Consider the following 17,154-nt stretch of genomic DNA (forward strand, 5'->3'; position numbering starts at 1 on the left):
GTGCTCATGCGCGAAACCACTAGGTCCTGGGTTCGAAACTCGTAGGGGGCGAGGTCGTGGATGCGCACTGCTGAGGAGTCCCACAATAGGACGAAACGACCATCCAGTGCTTCCAGGTTTTCCATGGTGGTCTAGCTTCAACTGACTCATGATCTTAACCATTGAAATTACTACAATTTCCACAAAACCCATCTGATATTAATAACTTATATCAATTTAATTGTTGAATTCATGTGTTGATTGAAGTAAGATCACTATGGAAAACATGGAAGCACTGGATGACGGTTTCATATTAGTATGGGACTCCACAGAAGTGCACATCTACAATCTGAACTTAGGACATCCGGTCTCTTGAGTGAATACTTGACCTCTAAACTACTGAGCTGGCCGGTATTGTAACGGTTATAATGTATAACTTCAATTAATCCACGAAATTGATCCACCGTTCACTACTGTCTTCAGTGAGTTACTATCTCACAACAGACTCGGTTGAACTCTACTGATCATGATTTCTCACTATGTTGGGGACGTTAGATCCCCAAAACTCATATTTTGTAATTTTATCTTTGTGGAGCTTGTATGCAGATGTATGCTTGGGTATTTCTTACCACCCACGCACATAGTCGATTGACGAACTTATCGATTAAATGTTTAAAAACTTCCATGGCAATATCGATTATATATATTTTGTATAAATATGCTTGATTTGTGTGCTTGATGAACCTGGTATCTTCTGGTTGTCTGTAGAATACACTTTTAACATCTTACCAAGACTTCTGGATCAAGTTAGCTGAGTCGGGGACAACGGATTAGTATAGCCTATCGAGTCTCTGAATCCTTGATTCTTCGTTCCTTTCCGAGTAAGACGAATCAGTAGTAGCATTGAAGTTAACGAACATAACACACTAGAACTCCAAGAAATACTTATTGGAGACTGTCACTAATGAACATATGATGATTATAATCAGAGAGGGGTTTTGTGGATATAATAGTAATTTAATAGTTGAATTCATGGGTCGATTGAAGCTAGATCATCATGGAAGCATTGAATGGCCGTTTCGTCCTAGTATGAGACTTCTCAACAGTGTGCATGCACGATCCCGTTTCACAAGATTCGAACTCGGGACCTATCGGCCTCATGCACGAACGCCTAACCTCTAGACCGCTGATCCGATATCCATAATAATAATAATTATTATTACCATTATCACTTTGTTTGTGTGTGTGTGTGTGGAAGAGAGAGAGTTAATGGTTTTTTTGCATTGACATATATATCTGAAGTATTTCCTGTATACTATATCCTATGTAATGTCAGTAAATTTGTAATGTGTAGACGCTAGTATCCTCTATGTCTGACTCCAACAAATAGTATTTCGTTAACTGAGTATTTAAGGTAGGCTAAAACTCCTAGTACAATTATGGATTTACTCGAAATTATTCAAAAGCCTGAACACCAGTTATAGAGATAGTTTATTACTAAAGATTGGTAAAATCCGCAAGCGTACACGAAGCAAGCACACAGGGAAACCAAGAGTGTATGTGTGTGTGTGTGTGAGTGTTGAAAATCCATGCATATTTTTTGAGTGTTAATGAAATATGGATAAATTATTGATTGACTGTGTATTACAATCAATGGGAGAATAGATTACATGGTGGATCAAGTGTCTAAATTACAGTGAGCAGATAAGTAATACAGTAGTGGTATGGGCTTACTACAAATGTATTGGATTGATTATGTAATCAATAGGTGTGATATAGGTTACAATTTAGTGAATAATAAATGAGATTCTAATTTATGGATAAACTTTAAGTGGAGCCAAAGTGCCTATGAGAAAATTCACCTACTAACTAGGGTCTAAAGAGGGTTATAAATTGTTGTGCGGAATCAAAATTACAATTCAAAAGTTGGGGTTAGTAATTAGAGTTAGTGTTGTCATCACAAACTAACATCAGACATAATGCAAACATTCTACTTAGCCATATGAATCAATTGATTTCGCACCGAAGTACAAAGCTCATTCATAGATCATCGTCTCGCCGAACAATGTTTAGTCCTAGTGCGGTATGTGTTGCTGATGTCGACAGATATAAGTTGTATGTATCATCAATTGAAGATGCAATACCTGGAGGCAGAAGGTTAAGAAGATTGAAGAGAAGAGAACGAGAACAGACAGTTATTGGTATGGAAATGAAGGAAAATCGAAGCAGCACCCACAGACCTTTCAATAGATGTCACTCCACCAATGACGGAAGAAATCAGGATGGCCATCAGACAAATCAAGAGCTGGGAAACAGCAGGACCTGACAACATACTAGGCGAAGCATTGGCTTCAGACATAGAAGCAACTTCAATCATGCTTCACACTCTATTCAAGAAGATTTGGGAGGAGGAATAAGTGCCACAGACAGAGTCGAAAGAAGGACACCACATCAAGATACTAAAGAAAGGAGATCTGAGTAAACGTGAGAACTACAGAGGCATCACACTACTGTCAGTACCAGGAAAAGTATTCAACATAGCGTTGCCGAACCAGATGAAAGACTCAGTAGACGCCCAACGTTGAGATCAATAGGCTGGATTCCGTAAGGATAGGTCGTGCACAGCCCAAATAGCGACACTACGGATGATCGTTGAGTAGTCAATTGAATGGAATTTATCACTAAACATCGAACTCATTGACCAAGAGAAAGCATTTGACAGCATGGATAGGATGACACTATGAAACCTTGTTTGACACTATGGTGTACCTGAGATTGTCAACGTCATAAGGAATTTATAGGACGCGCTACAATGCAAAGTAGTGATTGAAGGACAGTTGACAGATGCATTTCAAGTAAGGACCGGTGTCATACAAGGCTACTTACTCTCCCCCTTTCGCCTTCTTCCGGTGGTTGACCGCATTATGAAGACCTCGACATCTGAGGAAAAGTACGGAATACAATGGAAAGCATGAATCCGATGTGGGGTTTGGACATTACACATGACCTAGCTCTTCTGTACCATACAAATTAACAAACGCACGTGTAGCATCAGCCTCTGCATAGGTGCGCCTCAATATACACAAGGGAAAAAGTGAGATCGTGGAGAAGATTTGTAGCTCAGGTGGATGATTTTGATGGAGTTTTGTTCTCTGAGCTGGATGGTTTGGTCGTGGAGCTTTCATCGTTCTTCTGAACGACATCATCAGCACAAACTTCAGATAGAAGTGAAGTGTTTGAATTTCTCCATATGTGTTTCACAGCTTGTTCTGCGCACATCGATGTTGATTGGTTCTTGTTGACCTTAAATTTATCATTGTTTACTTCTTTGTTTTGGTTGTGTCTCCCATTGGTTTGATTTTTGTTCCCATATTTATGCATGGTTTTCCTGATTGGTTGATAAATTGGATTGATTTCAATATGTTTGTTGATTGCTGATTGACCTGAGTGCCAGGCTTCTAGAAATTCTCTGGTGTTTTTGGAGTTTCCTCTGTCTAAGATTTCTACATTTTCCCAATCGAATGAGTGTCCGTAGTTATCCACGTGTATTGAAATAAGTGAAGAAATATCATGGCGTTTGACTGCTAATTGATGTTCATGTAGGCGTAGGTGGAGGGGACGTCCGCTTTGTCCGATGTAGTGTTTGTCGCAGTTGGTACAGTTTATTTTGTAGATAATGTTTGATTTGTTCTCCTTTGTTATTTCATCTTTTGGTTTGCATAAGATTGATTGTAGTGATTTTGTTGGTTTGTGTGTCACACCTATCCCGAAGGTTTTCAGCAGTCTCGTTGCAGTTTCTGATATTCCTTGTATGTACGGTAGGGTGATCCTTTTACTGATTTTTGTGCCTGACTTGGGTTGTGATGCTGTGTGCCGTTGGTGCTTTTTGATAAAGTTGATTGGGTAGCCGTTCTTTTGAAATATGTCCTTCAGGTATTTCTCTTCATTTCTTCGTGCTGCCAGTGTGCTGCAGTGTGTCCTCGCCCTCTTGAACAATGTGTGTACGCAGTTGATTTTGTGAGCCCTTGGGTTGTTGCTGTTGTAGTTGAGAATTTGATCTGTATGGGTTGGTTTCCTATATACTTGAGTTTCCAGTTTTCCTGTATCAGTTCTAGTGATCAATATATCCAAAAATGCTAGTTGGTTGTTTGACTCCTGTTCCATTGTGAACTTGATGTCATTGAAAACGTTGTTGATCAGTTTGTATGTGTTTTCCAGTTCATCCTTTTTGACGATGACGAAGGTGTCGTCTACGTAGCGAATCCAAATTTTGGCTTGATCACTGGTAATATCGTGGCTTCTAGTCTTTGCATCACTGCTTCTGCGATCAGTCCTGATATTGGTGATCCCATTGGTGTCCCTTTTGTTTGTTTGTAGATTTTGTTGTTGAATTGAAAATATGTTGTTAGGCATAAATCGATGAGCTCCAGTAGACTTTGAATTTGAAGCGTCGTGTATTTGGTGAGATTTGTGTCGTTGTTGAGTAGTAGGGATATAGTTTTTTTGCTAACTGTGGTTCAATTGAAGTGAACAGTGCAGTTACGTCGAAGGATATCATGAGTTCGTCGTTGTTGATTTGAATGTCCCTAATTTGGTCCAAGAATTGTGTTGGGGATTTGATGGAGTGTTTGGCTGAATCTACTAGATGTCTCAGTATTCGTGAAATTTCTTTTGACAAATTGTACGTTGGCGTTCCGGGGAGTGCTACTATTGGACGTAGTGGAATGTTCGGTTTGTGTATTTTGGGCCTGCCGTAGAATCGAGGGAGTACTGGTCCACTGGATTTCATTCTCCATTGGTCTTGTTTTGTTATTTCTCCTGCTTTGACTAGCTTGTTTAAAGTCTTTGAGATTTGGTTGTCTAATTTTTTGACGGGATTTGTGTCCATCAGTTTGTATGTGCTCTTATCTTCGAGTAGTTCTTCGGCGTTGTTGACGTATTCTTCTTTGTCCATGATTACTGTGGTGCGTCCTTTGTCCGCTGGTATTATGACAATATCCTTTCTATTTCTGAGTTCTTTCAAGGCCTTTTGTTCTTGTGGAGTTAGTTGGTTGTTTTCTTTCACCTGTTGAGTTATCGGTACTATAGTTTGCCTTATTTCCTGTTGTGTTTCTTCACTGATTCCGGAAGTTTTGAGTGATGACTCTAGTGCTGCGAAGAACTCCAGCTTTGAGGCGTCGCTTGTATTGTAGTTTAATCCTTTTTGGAGCAGGTGTTCTTCCGTATTTGTTAGTGGTTGTTTTGACAGATTGATCACGCAGTTGTTTGTGTTCTCTTCCATGGTTGGTTTAGAGATCTTGATTAGTTTTTTCTTTAAGGTGTTTCTTCTTTGTTCTCTATGTCGTTTGCATGATATCTCGATGGCTGTTGTCACGATGTCTAAATGTTCTGATGTGAGCATCCTTTGTAGCTTTATCTTTTGGTCCTCTATGACGTGCTGGTATTTGCGGATCCTGTAGTGTGCATCCGTTATCATTAGGTTTACCATTTTTCTTCCACTTTGCTCAGCTATTCTCCATCCTAGTGGGCAGTTGATTGGCGGTCTATATCTTACACTTGTTGGTAGAACATGCTGGCGAAGACACTCATGGAGAAAATATAGTTGTTCTCGAGTGGAAGCCTGCCTTTTGGCGAAATTCTCCCATTTTCGAACAACGAGAAGCGTATTACGCTCATATGATTTTGAGATGGTGGAGACACAACCAAGAGAAAGAAGTAAACAATGATAAATTTAAGGTCAACAAGAACCAATCAACATCGATGTGCGCAGAACAAGCTGTGAAACACATATGGAGAAATTCAAACACTTCACTTCTATCTGAAGTTTGTGCTGATGATGTCGTTCAGAAGAACGATGAAAGCTCCACGACCAAACCATCCAGCTCAGAGAACAAAACTCCATCAAAATCATCCACCTGAGCTACAAATCTTCTCCACCATCTCAAAATCATATGAGCGTAATACGCTTCTCGTTGTTCGAAAATGGGAGAATTTCGCCAAAAGGCAGGCTTCCACTCGAGAACAACTATATTTTCTCCATGAGTGTCTTCGCCAGCATGTTCTACCAACAAGTGTAAGATATAGACCTCCAATCAACTGCCCATTAGGATGGAGAATAGCTGAGCAAAGTGGAAGAAAAATGGTACACCTAATGATAACGGATGCACACTACAGGATCCGCAAATACCAGCACGTCATAGAGGACCAAAAGATAAAGCTACAAAGGATGCTCACGTCAGAACATTTAGACATTGTGACAACAGCCATCGAGATATCATGCAAACGACATAGAGAACAAAGAAGAAACACCTTAAAGAAAAAACTAATCAAGATCTCTAAACCAACCATGGAAGAGAACACAAACAACTGCGTGATCAATCTGTCAAAACAACCACTAACAAATACGGAAGAACACCTGCTCCAAAAAGGATTAAACTACAATACAAGCGACGCCTCAAAGCTGGAGTTCTTCGCAGCACTAGAGTCATCACTCAAAACTTCCGGAATCAGTGAAGAAACACAACAGGAAATAAGGCAAACTATAGTACCGATAACTCAACAGGTGAAAGAAAACAACCAACTAACTCCACAAGAACAAAAGGCCTTGAAAGAACTCAGAAATAGAAAGGATATTGTCATAATACCAGCGGACAAAGGACGCACCACAGTAATCATGGACAAAGAAGAATACGTCAACAACGCCGAAGAACTACTCGAAGATAAGAGCACATACAAACTGATGGACACAAATCCCGTCAAAAAATTAGACAACCAAATCTCAAAGACTTTAAACAAGCTAGTCAAAGCAGGAGAAATAACAAAACAAGACCAATGGAGAATGAAATCCAGTGGACCAGTACTCCCTCGATTCTACGGCAGGCCCAAAATACACAAACCGAACATTCCACTACGTCCAATAGTAGCACTCCCCGGAACGCCAACGTACAATTTGTCAAAAGAAATTTCACGAATACTGAGACATCTAGTAGATTCAGCCAAACACTCCATCAAATCCCCAACACAATTCTTGGACCAAATTAGGGACATTCAAATCAACAACGACGAACTCATGATATCCTTCGACGTAACTGCACTGTTCACTTCAATTGAACCACAGTTAGCAAAAAAACTATATCCCTACTACTCAACAACGACACAAATCTCACCAAATACACGACGCTTCAAATTCAAAGTCTACTGGAGCTCATCGATTTATGCCTAACAACATATTTTCAATTCAACAACAAAATCTACAAACAAACAAAAGGGACACCAATGGGATCACCAATATCAGGACTGATCGCAGAAGCAGTGATGCAAAGACTAGAAGCCACGATATTACCAGTGATCAAGCCAAAAATTTGGATTCGCTACGTAGACGACACCTTCGTCATCGTCAAAAAGGATGAACTGGAAAACACATACAAACTGATCAACAACGTTTTCAATGACATCAAGTTCACAATGGAACAGGAGTCAAACAACCAACTAGCATTTTTGGATATATTGATCACTAGAACTGATACAGGAAAACTGGAAACTCAAGTATATAGGAAACCAACCCATACAGATCAAATTCTCAACTACAACAGCAACAACCCAAGGGCTCACAAAATCAACTGCGTACACACATTGTTCAAGAGGGCGAGGACACACTGCAGCACACTGGCAGCACGAAGAAATGAAGAGAAATACCTGAAGGACATATTTCAAAAGAACGGCTACCCAATCAACTTTATCAAAAAGCACCAACGGCACACAGCATCACAACCCAAGTCAGGCACAAAAATCAGTAAAAGGATCACCCTACCGTACATACAAGGAATATCAGAAACTGCAACGAGACTGCTGAAAACCTTCGGGATAGGTGTGACACACAAACCAACAAAATCACTACAATCAATCTTATGCAAACCAAAAGATGAAATAACAAAGGAGAACAAATCAAACATTATCTACAAAATAAACTGTACCAACTGCGACAAACACTACATCGGACAAAGCGGACGTCCCCTCCACCTACGCCTACATGAACATCAATTAGCAGTCAAACGCCATGATATTTCTTCACTTATTTCAATACACGTGGATAACTACGGACACTCATTCGATTGGGAAAATGTAGAAATCTTAGACAGAGGAAACTCCAAAAACACCAGAGAATTTCTAGAAGCCTGGCACTCAGGTCAATCAGCAATCAACAAACATATTGAAATCAATCCAATTTATCAACCAATCAGGAAAACCATGCATAAATATGGGAACAAAAATCAAACCAATGGGAGACACAACCAAAACAAAGAAGTAAACAATGATAAATTTAAGGTCAACAAGAACCAATCAACATCGATGTGCGCAGAACAAGCTGTGAAACACATATGGAGAAATTCAAACACTTCACTTCTATCTGAAGTTTGTGCTGATGATGTCGTTCAGAAGAACGATGAAAGCTCCACGACCAAACCATCCAGCTCAGAGAACAAAACTCCATCAAAAAGTGAGATCTTCAAATGCAACACGGTGAACACTAACCCAATCACACTTGATGGAGAAAGTCTTGAAGAGGTGGAAAGTTTTACGTACACATATAGCGTCATCGATGTATAAGGAGGATCTGATGCATATGTGTAGGTATAGATTGGCAAATTAAGTGCAGCATTTCTACAGTTGAAGAACATATGCAACTGAAAACAACTGTCTCTCAACCAATATCAATGTCACGATTTTCAAGATGAACGTAACAAACAGTTCTACTGTATGGTACTAAAACTTGGAGAACCAATACAACTATCATCAAAACTGTATAAGTATTTATCAACAGTTGTGTACGCGAAATACTCTAGAACCGTTGGTCGGATACCACCAGCAACAGCCTATTGTGGGAGAGCAAAAAACCAACTTCTAGTTGAAAAGGAGACCAGGAAAAGACTTTGTAGATGAATAGGAGATACATCGTGAAAATCATCAAACTGCAACACGAGGTAAGCAGTGACTTGAAGTGTTCAAATCAAGGGAAAAGAAGAAGATCCAGGAAAAGATTGCGTCGGGAATCGGAGGGAGACATCGAAATGATAAATAACAATTAGAAAAAGGTGGAAAGGAGAGCATAGGACAGAGTAGGTGTGAGAATCTTGGTGGGCGACCTATGCTTCCCGATGGGGGACAATATGTTTAAATAAGTAAGTTACTGAACATCTTATTGATGCGAGCTTGAAGTCTAATTGACTAGAAATTAATTGGGAATTCGTCGCGATTATTCAAAGATCATCGTGCCTACAAACTTACTTACGCTTGTTACCCTTCATTAAGGAGTATAGGCCGACCACCGGCACTCTGCACTCAAACCCTATCCTGGGGAATCTTTTCCAGTTCTGCTTGCAATTCCAAACGTAGTGTGTTCTTCGGTCTACCGCTTTTCCGTTTTCCTTTAGGATCTCAAGTTAGCAACTGCCTCGTGATGTAGTTTCACAATTTCCACAATGTGTGTCCTATCCACTTCCAATATCTTTTCCTGATTTCCTCCTCAGCTCGAAGCTGGTTTGTCTTCTCTCATAGTAGGTAGTTACTAATGATATCCGACCAAAAGGTATTGAGTATCTTACGTAGAAAATTGTTTATAAATACTTGTACCTTCTGAATGATGGTTGTCGTAGTTCTCCAAGTTTAAGTTCCATACAGTAGAACTGTCTTCACGTTCGTATTGAAGATTGTGACAGACAGTTGTTTTGAGTTGAATATGTTCTTCAACTGTAGGAATTTTGCACTTAATTTGCCAATCTATACCTTCACATCTGCATCAGATCCTCCTTATTCATCGATGATGCTATCTGCGTACGTGAAACTTTCCACCTCTTCTAGAGTTTCTCCATCAAATGTGATTATAATTACAGACTACCTTTATCAAAAAGCTGTACAAATTTCATAACTATCATAGAATAAAAGTCCTTTGTTTTAAATAATCTACAATCTCATTGGCTCGTAGAAACATCAAGGTTACTTTTCACATTGATCAGTGACTGAGGGTTTTAAAATAAGCACTAACCTTAATATCTATCACATAGTAACCAAGTTAAAATGATTCTTATTTGTTTTAATTATTTGACATTTAGTAACTAACATATTTTCCTAAAACTATTTCATTCATTAATGGTTAGTAAACTTTGTATTGAATAACAATTCACTTGGATAATATGGAATAATGAAAGAGATATATTCAAGAAACAAAATGTCAATTCAACTGATATTAATAATTAAAAATGATAGAGCCTTCATCATACAAACCAGTTTCGTGAAGGAATTCTCGGAGTTCTAATGAGAAGCTGTGACGAGTGGAGCTAATCTATGTCGAGTAGTAATAGGTAACTACCTCAGTACAATGGAAAATGACTGTTACGTAACATCTGTGTCGGTGCATAATAGTTTCATTAGTTCTATCTATATTTCTTGATGTGCTTTGCAACGGTTTGTCAAAACGTAATCTCCAAATAATAAAAAAACCTTTCCTCATGCATCTGATCTTTTCTGATCTCTTATGCAAATCAGTGTTAATAATTAAGAGATTGATTGTTACCTCCATTCCTCTTATTCTTACTTACTTACTTACTTACGCCTGTTACTCCTAATGGAGCATAGGCCGCCGACCACCATTCTCCAACCCAATCTGTCCTGAGCCTTCCTCTCCAGTTCTATCCAATTTTTGTTCATTTTTCTCGTGTCTATCTCCATTTCTCGGTGTAATGTGTCCTTCAGTCTTCCTCTCCTCCTTCGGCCTTGAGGATTCCATGTGAGGGCTTGCCTTGTGTCGCAGTTGGATGCATTCCTCAATGTGTGTCCTATCCACTTCCAGCGCTTCTTCCTGATTTTTCCTCCACTGGAATCTGGTTTGTTCTTTCCCACAGTTGGTTGTTGCTGATAGTGTCTGAACAATGGATCCGAAGTATTTTGTGTAGACAACTGTTAATAAACACCTGTATCTTCTGTATGATGGCTTTCGTAGTTCTCCAGGTATCCGTCCCATACAGTAGAACTGCCTTGACATTTGTATTGAAAATTCTGACATTGGTGTTGGTTGACAGACAGTTTATTTGAGTTCCATATGTTCTTCAGTTGTAAATATGCTACTCTTGCTTTGCCAATCCGCGCTTTCACATCTGCATCAGATCCACCGTGTTCATCAACGATGCTTACCAGATATGTAAAGGTTTTTACATCTTCCAAATCTTCTCCTTCAATTGTGACTGGATTGGTGCATGTTGTGTTGTTGCTAACAGTGTCCGGCCAACCGATGCGAAGTAATTCCTCTTACTCACCATTATATAATAATGTAAAAACGTTTAAATTTCTTAATATTTCATTCTAGTATTGAACTTCTTAAACTTACTCTTTCACAAACTCAAATAGGATCAAACAATCAAATTCCGACGTTTACAACTAATGCTTAACTTACAGATCCATCTGGTTAGAACCTAAACAGTTCATATTTCTAACATCAATCAGCCGACATTATTGCTCTATCGTCATCTGTTAGCCTTTTTGTAATATATTTTTCATTCTTTATTCTGCGTAGAGTAGGCTATGATGATGTTATTCAGAATAACATTGTAAGCTCCACAGTTAATACAAATATCTGTAGATAGAGAGAACCTAGATGATCAAAACGTACTGAAAAGAAAGATTCCTTAATTCTTTTAATCAAATTTCTGAAGTTCTGGATGCAAATGATTAGTTAATTGATCATTATAGATTGAAAAATTCAATAAAATTTTGATACGTAGCCATGATGATGATGATTCGGATGATTTGGATGATGATGGTGATTTGGATGGTGATGATTCGGATGATTTGGATGATGGTGATGATGATGATGACGATTCGGATGATTTGGATGATGATAATGATAATGATGATTGAAAAGACATAGTTCTATGTTCAGTTTGGTTTCTCAACAAACTAGTAACAATCAGTTGTCTTTTTCTCGAAATTGTTTTTCATTCGGTCTAACTATAATTTCAGACCTATATCCACATCGTTTGAATTCGACAATTAAAACTATTCATATCATCAATCTTTGTATGTGTATAAAGTATGACATCGAGTAATATACAAGGATATATATACTTTGTAAATGTATCAATAATCTATCCTAGAGAAGATTTACATAATAAAAAAATCATTGAAAACTAGAAAGCGCTTGACAATTATTTCGTCCAAGTACAAGGATCTACAAGAATGTACATCTACCAACCCTATCAGGGGTCAAATCCATGATCTTTAGAACACTTTATTATCAACTTGATCAGTGGGATCCACTGGTTTACATTCTTCACTTTCTTAGATTCATGATTCTGAATAACGATAGTCTTAAAGAACTACTAGGTAACTGCCTCTCTCATGACATAGGTTAAATGATGTAGTTACCTATAGAAATTAGTCACTAATGTTTACAGTTAATAAATGATGTTTGTGGAGATTGTTGAATTTCATAGTTTATGTCATTGACAGATTAAAGTTGAACAATCAATAAAACCAGAAAGTATTCAAAAGCGGTTTCAACGTCATATCTAGGCAACAATGTCACGAATTCATTTAATTTAGAGCCTATTTCGTTGGATATCAAATCAGTGGTCAAAAATAATGAAGGTCTCCACGAAACTCGTAAGCCTTGAGTTCGAGCCCCGGAAGGGCTATCGATGCACACCACTAGTGAGTCCAATATTAGGGCAAAGCAAATGTTCAGTGCTTCTTAATTTTCCATAATGATTTAACTAAGTTTAGTCTGTGGTATAAACTTTAAGACTCAACAAACTTTACACGCTTTCAATAGTAATAATAATAATCTAGAAAAGTAACAAATAGCCGGTGACAACATAGTCCGTAAAGTAACAGACAGTGGAATCGAGAAATCTCTAGCATTTTAACCAGAATGAATTGGATTCAAGTCTCCGTTTGACATATCAACAATATTGAGATGTAGATTTATCCAACTGATAAGTCTCAAGTAGGATAAAACAGACGTCTTTGATTTTTATTTTTTGATTGAGATCATGTATCGATTGATGTTAGACCACTATTGAAAACCTGAAAGCACTGGATGGCCGTTTCATCATATTATGGTATTCCTCAACAATTTCGTGGATTGGTTGTAGTTAAACAGTAACACTGTTGGATGCCATCCTGCTCAGTGGTCTAGAGGTTAAGTGTCCGCACGTGAGACCGGTGGTACTAGTTTCGAATCCCGCGATAGGAATTGTGGATGCGCACTATTGAGAAGTCTCATAATAATAAGAAATGGCCATCCAGTGCTTCCAGGTTTCCAATGATGGTCTAACATCAATCGATTCCTAATCTCAACAATCTTCACAACCCCATACTGATATATCGAATATATTGAGGTGGTACTGTAGTGAATGAGAACACAAGTGAGGACAATTGAGTGTAATTGAACATACAAATTGCAGAACTTGATTGTTCCTTCGTTTTCACACCAATCATGCTTTGTTCTCATTCACTTTTCTTTGATCTTCTTAACATTCTGCTGCCAGGTATTTCACTTTCAATTGATGATGATACATACTACTGATATATCTGTCGATATCAGTAGCACACATCACAATACTTATAATTAACAGAATTAGCACTCAAAGATTCACATGGGTGGTAACCTTAAACTAATCATAACATTGAATATTTGTCTTACTGGAAATAGGATCGAGACTTTCTTTCGGTTTTGTAGAGATCTTGCATTATTCCCATATGATATTATTCACGAATGAATATCAACTTGAAGAAATTACTTTTAACTGTGATTATTGTGGGTATATATAAGCTCAATTATTGTTTTAGGTGAACTACTATTAATGTTGTAATACCTGCAATGTGAGATAGTTGAAAGAAAGAAACCATTTTCTGGATATAGGTTTTGTGCTAGTTAATACTTACTATCAAGAAATATCTGAAATACTGATGGAACTGATTCGGATCCACATCTTTGAGTTATTCATGCTTCAAATGACCTATTGAAAGACTGAGATATTTACACTGGTCAATGACTGATTATTAACCAATTGTATGTCGGCTAGTTTGGAATGCTAAAGGAATTCCATCAATTAAGTTATAATTTTGTGGTGCGTGCTACTTATATTGATATAAGTAGTATATGACGCGAGTCATGAATGTAATGTCTGGCAGCAAAAGATTTGGAAGATCAAGAAAGGAAGAACGGGAATAGAAAGCAATAAGTATAGAAATGCAAGAACAATGAAGTCTAAGACAATTATTGAACATTTTGCAAATTAGGTATTATAGTATGGTTTATTCTAATTTACCAAATAACTCTGTAATGTTGTGTTAAATGTTATTCGGTTGTCCTCATCTGTGTTCTCCTTCACTACACGTGGTGTCGCTGCCAACCAAGAGGGGGGTGCTGTTCCGCGGACGCCGTTGCGGGCCTGGAGCTGAGGTGCTAGTTGGGGCAGTCTGATGCGGAGAGGTGGCGTCGAGTGGGGTGTCCTGGCGGGGTGACGTTGGCTGTAACGGGTACTGTCGGCAGGGAGGAGCGGTGGGACGTGTGGCTCTTCTGATGTCGTATGTTGTTGCTCCGGCAGGTCGACGGAGCTATGGAGGTCAGCGCGCCGCAGACTCGATATTTTGACGGAGAGCGCGGTACAGACTTCAGAGACGAAGAGTGTGGCTAGGCGAGCACCAACCACCGCAAGAACGACTGCTTTGGAGGAGGGACGAGTGTAGTGTGTGCTACTTATGTTGAAATGAATAGTATATGATGTTAGTCGTGAACAGAAGGTCTGGCAGCAGAGAGACAAGAGGATCGAACAGTAAAGAATGGAACAGGATGCAATTGGTATGGAAATGCAAGAACAATGAAGTCTGAGTCATTTTGAGACAATTGGTGGACATTTTGCAAATTAAGCATTTACTTTATGATTGTTCGATTTTATTACCAATTCCTGTAATTTTGTATCAAACACATTCGATTGTTCCCCACTGGTGTTCGTGTTCACTACAATATATCCACTACTCTAAGTAACTCGACATGTCTTCGATATAATATCTCAGACTGTAAAAGTGAATGACACAGATTTGAATCCCAAAATGAATATATCAGTTCCATCACAATTTTTGGACAAACCTACCTTGATAAATAGGTTAAATGATTGTAATTTAATAGTTGAATTCATGAGCCGATTAAAGTTAAACCACCTTAGAAAACCTGGAAGCATTGAACGGCCGTTTTGTCCGAGTATATGACTCCCCAGCAATGTGCATCTACGATCCGGCCCCGCAAGATTCGAACTCCGGACCTTCGATCTTTTAATCAACAATTACACTTATCATTCTCCAGTTATAGATTATGCATTGTTATTAATCGAATTGTTACTGGGATGATTGACTTTAATCAAGGTAACTAAAATATCCTACATAAATATTTGGTTATTATTTTTCTTATTATAATATTCAGATATGAAAGTGAAATGGTATCTAAGTGTAGTTTTCCAAACAGATTTTTAACTAATTAACGAAGAAATATTAAATGTGAAGACCACTCAACTATATGGATACAGAAAAAGTAATACTGTTATTGTCCAATAGATAGGATTATAGCAAAATGTAACATATGTATACACTTTACTTATTGTATTATAGTAGTATATAGTGGAAAAAAGGAAATAACTTTTTCATTCAAGTGACATATCATTTTGGCGAATAAGCAACTTTCAAACGTAACTGAATATAATATACTTTGTGATTGAATACTTCACAACATTTACCACCAAATGCCTTGGTACAACCGAGAGTGGGGACGGTCCGATCTCTCTCACATGGTCACGCGTATATAGCCTGTGCCAGGGTAGTCCTACTCACAGCCTTCTCGATACAGAGGTGTTGTTTACGAAATTGAGAGGACGGAAAGCGAATGTTCGGTGCTCTAACCGGGTTGGTGAATACGGAGTATCCATCTAGAGGAGTTGGGAAACCCTGATTCAAACCGATGATGTACATGGACTCCAGAATACAAAGGAAACAAATGGCGTATGAATCAATCGTTGGTCAACGGCTATCATGGGACTGCATCTCCTTACGATGCTCCACCGTCTTGTGGATCAGACCTTTATTTCAAAGGCTCCGGGTGTGGTCTCCTAACAAAACCACCTGATCTGTCTGAGCTTCCGGGCAGTATCACAGTCACAACGTTTATAAGCAAAGATGGCAATAACGACTCAGTAGTTAAGTCGGTAACGCGATGGCATGTGAAACGAACGGTACTGGATTCGAGTCCCAGAGTGAACATCAGTTCTGAGGTGCATGTACAAGCAGCTGACGAGTCCCAAATAGGAAGAAACCCGCATTCTGGATTCCATTGCTAGCCACTATCCATCTTTGCTCATAAAGCTTGTGAATTAAAGCAATATCGAGGCAATACACACAGTATCCACATATGTCCTGTTTGGTGAAGACGCTGATAAACTGCAGAGTCTTCTGGTACCACTAAGCAACAATGCCAGAATGTTTGGAATGCGCTTCTCTCCCTCTAAATGCAAGTTGTTGCTTCAGGACTGGTCTGCGTCAACACCTGAACTACGGATAGGGTGCAGTGTACAAGAACACGGGTGGTGACAATCGAATGTATTTAACACATCAATTACAGACTATCTCAATAAATAAGAAAGAAAGATTAGTTCAGCGAAGAGTTCTCTTTTCGGCGAATTCATTTTCAAAGCTGTACAATCGCAAATATATATACTTATTTTTACAGGGTGATAATAATACTGATAATAAACTTGTGATATACATGGTGACAGTGAGGTTAAATAAACAAAGGTATTAGAAAAATTTTTTAAAAAACAAGGAAAGTTTGATAGTTAATGGCTTAGATATTCATCGGGTAAGAGTAGCTCAGCATGATAAAATAACATAAAATGTTGAAACAGAGATGAAATGTGATCGGAATGATCGTTGAAATAAAAACAAACCGGTTGGGGGTACAAGATTTGAAGGGAAGATGGAAGGTGAAGCAGGTGGCTGTAAAAGAACAAGAGTAATGAGAAAGAGAAAAAATTTAATACATTAAGACCATGGTAAAAGAAGAGGTTGTACCAGTCTCTTTTGTACACATAATTCTGGTTTTTCAAAATGTATGGCTATTGCCTCGGCAATGCA

General features: G+C 38.5%; 1 protein-coding gene across 1 annotated transcript; it reads left to right on the plus strand.

Annotated features, from left to right (window-relative positions):
* The first annotated feature begins 30 nt into the window (after nt 1-30).
* On the plus strand, nt 31-3,245 carry MS3_00000627 (uncharacterized protein). The gene has a single exon (XM_051208324.1). It carries the CDS (start codon nt 1,982-1,984, stop codon nt 2,303-2,305), a length of 324 nt encoding a protein of 107 aa, XP_051065758.1. The 5' UTR covers nt 31-1,981; the 3' UTR covers nt 2,306-3,245.
* The last annotated feature ends 13,909 nt before the right edge of the window (nt 3,246-17,154 follow it).

The sequence above is a fragment of the Schistosoma haematobium genome, chromosome 6, assembly GCF_000699445.3.
Source record: "Schistosoma haematobium chromosome 6, whole genome shotgun sequence".
Taxonomy (NCBI): Eukaryota; Metazoa; Platyhelminthes; class Trematoda; order Strigeidida; family Schistosomatidae; genus Schistosoma; species Schistosoma haematobium.

What these genes read in the sequence shown, in the direction of transcription:
- MS3_00000627 (XM_051208324.1), top strand. Translation starts at nt 1,982, where the DNA reads ATGAATCAATTGATTTCGCACCGAAGTACAAAGCTCATTCATAGATCA.